The 8,923-nt window shown below is 45.5% G+C and overlaps 2 protein-coding genes across 2 annotated transcripts in view; both read left to right on the forward strand.

The window, feature by feature from the left end:
- The window catches only part of LOC310672388 (taste receptor type 2 member 40-like), a 154,737-nt gene that overhangs the window by 72,568 nt on the left and 73,246 nt on the right, over positions 1–8,923 (forward strand). The gene's annotated exons all lie outside the window — the stretch shown is intronic.
- Positions 1,215–8,754, forward strand: LSMEM2 (leucine rich single-pass membrane protein 2). Its single transcript, XM_083429573.1, has 4 exons — positions 1,215–1,345; positions 5,977–6,117; positions 6,692–6,931; positions 8,224–8,754. The coding sequence occupies exons 1-4, from the start codon at positions 1,324–1,326 to the stop codon at positions 8,355–8,357; spliced, it is 537 nt and encodes a 178-aa protein (XP_083285699.1). The 5' UTR covers positions 1,215–1,323; the 3' UTR covers positions 8,358–8,754.

Raw genomic sequence — 8,923 nt, forward strand, 5'->3', positions numbered from 1 at the left:
TCTTAGTTTAGGTGCTTTGGATTTTTAAATCTAAATTCTGTCTGTGAAATGCTAAATGATATCAGCATTCGACCGTGCTTGTTTTGGGGGCAAGCCCAACTTGATAGGAACAGTCATTAGTTTAAAAGAGCATTTTCTGGTTGGTTGTGCCTGAAAGGCTACACAATATGTTTCCATATGACTGAATGGGCTTATCTGGATGTCAAAGGGTTGATCATTAACTGGGAAAATGGCAGGCTACTGTACAGCGAGATCAAGTCATACCACTCTTCTTGTTTTTGCTCTGGGACTGGGTGTTCTCCTTTTCAGAACTGGAATTGTTCAAGGCTTTTGTAGTGTTTTGCATAATTATTGAATATCATCCACTATATAGTGTCAGCCAGCAAATTTTAAGTATCAGATAAATGGCGAGACAACAAATACGGATTCAAATATCAAAGGGCAAACTGTGAATGTATGACAGTGGGATTTTTTTATATATTTGTGGGGTACATTTGTTTTCACACTTGTTTTTGTTTGAAACAAGGAGAAAAGTTACCTGAAGACGTTTCTTCTGGTTCTAAGTAGGTAGAATCTGTACAAAATTACATATGGAAATATACAAGTTTGGCTCCCTGGGCAAAAATCTCAGTCTTGCACCGTTCACTGACTCACACTGAAGTGTACTAGTTCGGGCATTTTAAAATCGGATAAAACATTTGCAATGATGCCGCTTAGCTGCTTTCTGTTACCAATTTGGGGGGGGGGGGAGATCTCTGTTCAGGAGGGAGAATAATCTGATTTTCCATTTCGCTAACCTAAGAGCTGTGGTTGGAATGTTGGGCTAGGACCTGAGTTCAAATCCTCACTCGGCCATGAAGCTGAGTGAGGGACCATGGGCCAGTCACTCACTCTCAGCCTGATCTAATAATATGGAGACAGGGAGAGCCAGTAACTAAATAAATAAAATAAGGGATCCGTGCTTTTCCCCTCCTCCATACTGACTCCTTCATCCTACCTTTGCTGTTCTTAGGAAACTGTTGCCTTCCTGCCACAGTTATCTGTCTCTCCCCAACGCAGTAGCCTTTCTGCATTCTGCCAGTCTGCTCTTTCTTTTCCCAGCACTCACTTAACATAAGCCCCCACTGTATCCTCTCCAGCCCCTCTGTTTGGTCTCTATCTATAGCTCCTCCTTGGGCTCCACTTATTCCTATTTTAAGCTTGAGCAGCTGATATGACAGGCAGAAGCCTGTGTTTACTTCCCCATCAGGTCCCAGGGGGATCTGCACACAGGCCCCTCACAGCTTCTGCAGCAGCCACACACAGAGGACTCTGGTTCTAGGGATGTCCAGTGACACTGGAGAAGGTATGGTCTGGGGGTTTTGGGGGGGGGGGAGAGTTGTAGAGAGCGTGTTGAAGTAGGGTTAATCTTCTAGTCATTGAGACATGACTCTAGCACCTCTTTGGAAGGCCAAGCTGCAAAACTCGACCAGGAGATCTGATTCTCTTGCCTTTCTGGCAACAGGAGACCTGGATCTCAAGCCATGTCACGATGTTCAAAGGACAGAAGACAGCTCGTCTGTCACTGCCACCGGCACAGTGAGCAATGAGGGTGACAGCTGGAAATGAGAGAGAATTTTGGCTGCTCTCGACTTTATGTGGGTGTTGTGGGGGAATTCTTGTCAAAGGACCTGAGCTTATCCTGGCTGGTGGCTGTAGTTGGTGCAGGTCTGAGAAATTCAAAGCAGAGGTTTGAGAGCATATTGCTGTAGCTGAACAGGTTCAAAAGAATGAAACACATTGTCCATAAGAGCCTGATCCTGGCGCAGGCAAGAGGGACGAGAATTATCTAGGTGCAAGCCTATTTGGTTGTGATTTAAGCCACAACTCTCCCCATGCTTGCTAACTCTCTCAGACATGGCTGAAACAAAATTTTAAAAAATCCCTTCCAGGTATCACCTTAGAGACCAACTTTGTTTGTTACTGGTATGAGCTTTCATGTGCATGCACACTTCTTCAGACATGGCTGAGTCACTCCTGCTGCCTTCAGTCCAAGTCATGGAAGCCTGTCATGTGCCGTCCAGTCAGAGTGACCGGCTCCTGACTCAGAGGCGGTGGCTGCTTATTGAAGAGCCCGGTGCAAGCCCCAACACTAAGCCTCCCTCATACCATTTACTCACCGCAGTCCTATTTGCTGCTTCAGGAAAGATTCCACTTTTACCCAACCATGTGGGCCTATTTACTACTATAACCTAGGGGTAGGAGTCACCCTTGTGGCGTGTTGCCTCTGTTGCTTCAGCAATAAAACCTGCTTCAGCTGTAGGACTCTGCCCACGCAGCAGAATATACAGACCACATAGGGTTTCAAAATAATACAATTGTGGTGTTTTACAAGAGGACCTGCCCTTGAGTTGCCAATAGAGGACAATAGGACCTGATTCACACAGACAATTCCTTCTCAATGCAATGCAAATTAAAGCAATTAAAAGTTGCTTCCTGCTCACTCAGCTACAGTGAAGACAGATGTCGCCCTAAAATAGTTCTTTGCGTGCCTATTCAAACACATTGTTGCATGATGATTGAAATGTTGAAAGCAAGACTGTCCTAAATTGTAGTTAGGAACAAAAGCTTTGTTCTGCTTCTTGGTACTCCTTGCATTCGACACTGTGGAAATGATACATGGGTAATATGGAACTAGCAACTGAAGGGAACATTGGAGAAAGGCCAAGGTTACATTTTAAGATCCTATTTAACTCGATTGCTGCAGGAAACATGATGGGCCCTCAAAATGTAGCTGGATAGTTAATGGACCCCATCCAGCTCTAGCTGAGCTTGATTGTATGAGAACATCACTCTCAGATGTGAATGTGTCTCCTTGTCGGAATCAGAAACATCCTCTTAAGTTCAATGAGAACCAGATGAACATTTGAACATCAGTCAAATAAACTTGTTACAAACTACTTTTAAAAGCAAAGGAATTGGTGTTCAAAGAGAAAAATACTTCCGGAGGCTGAGTTGTAAGTTAACTGCATAAAAAGGGCAGTTTGCAACATCCCACCAGAATCTCTCTGCACAGTCTAGCAAATATGGCAGCAAGTGGGCCCAGTTTTAACTCAAACAGTACTGCCTGGACTGTTACCGTTTCAGGAAGGGGTAGATCACATGGCAGAAGACACATCTGTGGTGGGCCTTCCTCCACACAGAAAGCTAGTTATGTCAGTGAAAAGGAGCCCTTCTCCCTCACATCTGGTTTTACCTTTTTCATGGAGTCTTTCTGTATGGAAGCGAACAAGCACATATATGATGCATACATGCACACACACACAGGATGTGCATCATGTCACAAATGCTTTCGCTGAGATTCCTGCATAGCAAGGGGTTGGACTAGATGATTCTCAGGGTTCCTTCCATCTCTACGGTTCTATGATTCTATGCCCCTTGCATTCAGAAGTGGTACAGCCCAGACATAGGCACTAGTTTTTTACTGCTGAGGTAAATCCAAGTCCCATTAGCTTTGAACAGTGGCAGTATCGTAGCCAATAAGGTTAATCCAAGGCACAATTAGTACTAATTGCCAACTTTTCCCAATACCCTGCCATGACAACTTGGAAAATATATATCACAATCCAAGTCACATTGAAGTATAATCCACAGCTAAATGCTTTATATTCTTTGATTCTGACACAACCAAAGCACTATTCAGAAAATCTCCACATATAGGGATGAAGTGTCCCTCTTGCCATCACATGCCCAACTCTGACTACTGGTCCTGCTAACTAGGAATGATGGGAGATGTAGTCCAAAATTATATTTTGAATTTTCAAAATACCTGTTTTTAACTTGTCTTTTACTGACAACCTTAGAATTTTATTTTTTGTAAACCACTTAGACTAGAGGCTCTGTTTACAGCCAAGTAGTACATAAATGCTATTAAATAAATAAATGTTCAACTGTGTGTGACCAGGCATCCCTCTGCAGATGTCTGCTTTCAACTCATGGACCTAGGGATCTGGGTTGGTGGGATGTGAGACATTACAGGCAAGATCAGGCAATGTAGCCTGGCTCCTCCTGCCATGCAATTATGTCTACGTGTAATAGGCTTCCAACTTTCATACGAATGCCTCCCATTTCAATCCTCAGTTCAGTTCTTATAGTCATTCACCCTGATTATAATAACCACTCCATTTTACAACCGTATTCATATTATCAATTAACATGGTTGTTTGCTCCCTAACACAATCTAAGGGCCGTGTTATAGCAATTAACATCATGTAGCAATTTGGCCCACACACAATGTTTTTATTGAAAGGACCATTCTTCTCCACTCAACCAAAGCATTTTCATAGTAGCCTTTTACAATTCTACAATTAACCTCTTTTATTTTGATTAATTAACATGGCATTTTCTTTGTCTAGGCACTTGCGTAGTGTACAGCCCACCTATTTCACCTATAAAACGTGCTTAAAAATGGCAAAAAAACAAAAACAAAAAAACCCCCCCGCAAAACTAATTTCAGACATGTAATCTCAGCACAACTAATTTTGGGTAAACATGTGGAAGTGTAAGAACTTTTCCAGTGCTGCTACTGTGCCTTTAACAGATGGTCAGCAAAGAGAAATTCCACAACTGTGGCCTTTTTATTCTGGCAGAGAATCAGAGAGAATGTCACTGTGGAATTTCTGTCTTAGCCTGTAATTAAAGGTATTTTCCCTGTCTGGGAAAAGGTGACACTGCTGTGCTAAGTGTAATTAGGCCGAGTTGTCCTTTGTGTCCTTGAAAGATATGATCCCAAAGTGCCTGTAAATTTGAGCCATGATTTAGCTGGCAACACTTCTGTAATCAGGGAAGCATTCCTGCTAAGGATAAGGTTGCCAGCTTAGTCCTTCCCCCCCCTGGCAGAGTGTTGTTCTTTCAGCTACTATTTAACAGGCAGTTGTTCCCTAGGCAAAGTTGTCTATATCTCCGGTTGGCAGAGCATGAGACTCTTAATCTCAAGGTTGTGGATTCAAGCCCCACGTTGGGCAAAAGATTTCTGCGTTGCAATGAGCTGGACTAGAGATTATCTTCATAGTCCCTTCCAATTCTACAATTCTCTGATAGGCTTCACCTGTTGAATGTTTACCTGTGTCATCATTAAAGAGTTTGGGAAAGCACAAAGAAAGAAACACAAGCAAATGAATAAAAAGTCAGTAACTAGGAAGATCTATATGCAAAAGCATAAATCTGCTTCTCGAAAGGCAAGGAATGACAGCCAGGTAGCAGTAGCATCAACATATACAGCTCAGGCTCGCAGTTTCTGCAGCTTGACAAATGAGCCTCTGGGTCATATGGTATGTGTACAATCAGGCCATGGGAAGAGGCCAGTGGTTATATTAAGGTACAGGGGCTTATTACATAGGACAGCGGAGACTGTCCAGGATTCCATCCCTGCTAAAGAGGCACTGGAAATCCTGCCCCTGGATGTGCTGCTAAGCAGTTTAAATGGGGAAGGGCAGAAACACAGCAAGGTAAGTGGTGCATATTCTCTGAAGTGGCAGAATCTGAAGTATTAAAGTTGGGGGGGGGGGGCTTCAGCTGTTTCAGCCAATTGGTAATGGAAGATGGTCTCAGGCTCACAAGAACCCGAGTGGGTGGAGGATGTAAATCTTTGCTAGTTACAGTCTCCGAGGGCCTCATCTCACACAAAATGGGTAAAGGCAGAGCTGTTGCATCAAATATACCAGCAAGTGTAACAACAGAAAGCACACGGGAGCTCTAGAAAAATGACAATTGTTAAGAGAAAAGATCACAGGGAGGGGCTTCTTTGGTATCTACCAAAAGACTTGGTGGGATGGTGGAGAGAGTGAATGGAGACTGGAGAGTGGGGGAAGGGAGGCTCTTATCCTCCTGCACTAGCAGAGCATCAAGTCTTTTCTAGGAAAGCCTTATTCCTTACTGAAGAAAATAGCAGTGACGCACTTCCACCTCTCATACGCCAAACCACTCTTTCCTGTGCAGACACCATGGCGAAGAATGCTGCTTCCTCCGATAGGGAACTCATTGAAAATGGCATGGCAGAAATAAACTTGCATGCGGTAGAGTCCATCAGTGACCTGCATTATGCATCCGGCGGGCGTGAGAGTGCCAGGGTCTCAGAAGGTATGTAGTAACCAGCACCCCGAGTTGAACTCAAGCAACCTCACAAGTGCCCAGAGTAACTAAACAGCAGTTCAGCAGTAGGAAGAAGACCCCATGAGCTTTCCCCATGAAAACAGGACACTGTGAGCTGAGCTGGCGCTGGGCTATTTCATGGGCTAATATGGGTGGGAAAACTTCTTCAGCCCAAAGGCCACATTTCCTCATGGGCAACCAGCAGGTGGTGAGCAGGGTGAGACTGGCAGAGGCAGAAGTGGGCAGAGCAATGGATGCAACTCTAACCTGTGTAAAGCAGGCTATATTCCAGTCTTGCAGAAGTCAGAGATTTCAACACCTCCTCTCACACACCTCTCTGTCCTTTGATCCAGGTAAGCAAGGCATTGCCAACAGTTCAAGGACACAAGATAAAAGAACTTGAGGGACCAATGAGGGCTGTGGCCTGGGGAAAGCCCCGTGTCAGCCAGAGGTCTAAGGGGGCAGTTTGAAGCCCTAGACATGAGCCCCCCCCCAGCCTAATATAAATCAACAGTGGCTGCTTCTCCACTCCTGCTCATTCCTCCCCCCCCTTCTTTTCCAGGGGGCAGCCCATCTCAGCCCAACAGCCCATGGACTCCTCACAGCACTTCCTCCAAACATTTCACTTTCCCAAACGAAGAGGACACGTCCTTTCTACCTGTCCAGAATCTCCATCTCCTCCCTGCGTTCACCTGCTGCCCTTGCTTCAGTCCGACATGTTGCCCTGCAAGCTTCTTTGCTCTCCTCGGGGTGCTCGTGGTGGCCAGCCTCGGCCTAGCCACACTGGCCGTGTATCTGAGTGGTAGGTTCGGGGTCTGGTGGGCCGTTCTTGACAATAAGGAGCTCCACCATGGGGGCCAGGGATGAGGGTGGCTCTGTGGGACCCAAGTACTTCCATCAGGCCAGTCCCAGGTCAGTGACCGTATGCAAGATGAAATGTGGGTGGTAGGAAACTGATGCCCCATAGTGGTTCTTCTGGGCAATGCAGGAGAAAGTACCATAAAACAGGTAAGTTATTTGGGCATCCACTAAAAAACATAGGCTTAAAACAGTAGCTCAAACGGCACCCCATTCTGTGGAATGCACAGCACTTTCTGTCAAACTTCCAAATGCATATATACACCACAGATCCTGAGCCATTACTTTGTGGGGTACAGAATCCAGCCTGTTCCCCTTGGGCACTTGAATTCCCACCCATCCACTTCTAAGGATGCAACTGTTGTAAACTTATTGTCCTCACATCCAGCCTTCCAGGAAGCTATACCTCAGCTTACATTTTGTGAAGGGTCTGCCAGATATGACCTAAGGACATGCTAAAAAGCAGTATCCCCACACTGAAACGGATTATGCCGAAATCCAATGTGAAGTACTCTTGACCAATGCAATAGGAAGTTTTTCCAAACCACCCTTTAGTTAGCAGAGGGCTGCTGCCCCTCAGCTAGTGGGCCTTAGAATTTGCAGGGGGTTGGACGAGAGGACTCTTGGGGTCCCTTGATGGCACCACAATTGACCATGTAGTCCAGCCCTCGGCTTATGCAGGAAAACCACTACAGCATCCCTACAAAGTGGCTGTTCAGCCCTTGCTTTGATGAAGGAGTCTGTCACCAGAATTATTTATTAAATTTATATATCACCCTTCATCTGAGGATATTAGGGCCATTTACAGATCGCCTGAACGGGAAGTATGGTATTGAGTTATTGAGGTCCAATAATAATATAAGCCAAGGTATGTAATCTCCAGCATTAGGATTGTCCTCTATGGCCTCTGGATTTGGGGGAATCCTCTCTATGTAATGGGGTCCCTCAAACTCAACCAGAAAACGAGTTTGCTCCCTCACCGCTCTGGTGACGGCTCCCATAGTGCTGCTTCATCAACATTCTGTCTGTAAAATATTTCAGACAATTTATATTGGCAGAAGAGCTCCTCAGTTCGCTCTTAGCAAGGCAACGTACGAGTCTGATATGCCTGGTGGTAAGCTGCTCTTGAGAATGAGTGTCAAAATGGTGAAAGCTACAGTGCCTGCGATACATTTCTTCAAAAAGTAAAACGGAGAGGCTGTTTAGTCACGTGGTTTCTGCTTCTCCTCTCTGCAGTCTTGCAGCGTGAGTCACTACGTGTCCTTGCCCAGTGGCTGGAGTCCCAGGAGGAGGCCATCCGAGAAATGAGAGCTGTGAGCTTACAGCTATGGAGGCAGCTAAATGCCAGCGATTCAGGATTTCAAACCTGAGAGAGCCCTACCTTTCAACCCCCCGCAAACATTTTCTTTGGGGAGCCGGATGGGAAAATCGACTCACTGCTTGGCACGTTGAGGACGGACATGTGTTGGTCTATGCAAACCTTTAAGCAACCTCCCCCAACTCACCGGTGGGGTGCTGCTGAGGTTGATGTGCCCTATGGGCAGCACTGGCTGCAGGACTGGAATCTGCCTGAAGAGAGGAGGGACAGACAGGAAGATACTGATGCAGAGGGCCTTTCCTCAGCGCCTCAGATACACTTTTGCTTTTATTTGAGAACTATTTTCAGCACCTTATTTGCACTATGTTGCTCTACTTTATACCCACCTTTTAATCATTGCCCATGGGGCACCTTTGCAGAGATGTTTTAATAAATGATGATGAAACTCACAGGCTTCCTTTGCCAAGCTGTGCTTCTCTCTTCAGCTGATCAGCATAAAATCTGCCCAGGCTCTATCTGGTGAAGAAGGACCGTCGGCCTACAAACTAGGCTTGGAGCAGAGCAGAAGGAACCCTTGTGTTCTCTCAGGCTGCTAAAACAGAAGCAGCTCGAACTACC

Source organism: Podarcis tiliguerta, assembly GCF_965153285.1.
Source record: "Podarcis tiliguerta genome assembly, chromosome: 2".
Lineage (NCBI taxonomy): Eukaryota > Metazoa > Chordata > Lepidosauria > Squamata > Lacertidae > Podarcis > Podarcis tiliguerta.

Bases quoted from the DNA above. Each gene is read 5' to 3' on its own strand.
- LSMEM2 (XM_083429573.1), top strand. From the start codon at position 1,324: ATGTCCAGTGACACTGGAGAAG. The intron at 1,346-5,976 runs GTATGGTCTGGG...TTTCCTGTGCAG, and splicing joins GTCCAGTGACACTGGAGAAG to ACACCATGGCGAAGAATGCT. The intron at 6,932-8,223 runs GTAGGTTCGGGG...TCCTCTCTGCAG, and splicing joins ACTGGCCGTGTATCTGAGTG to TCTTGCAGCGTGAGTCACTA.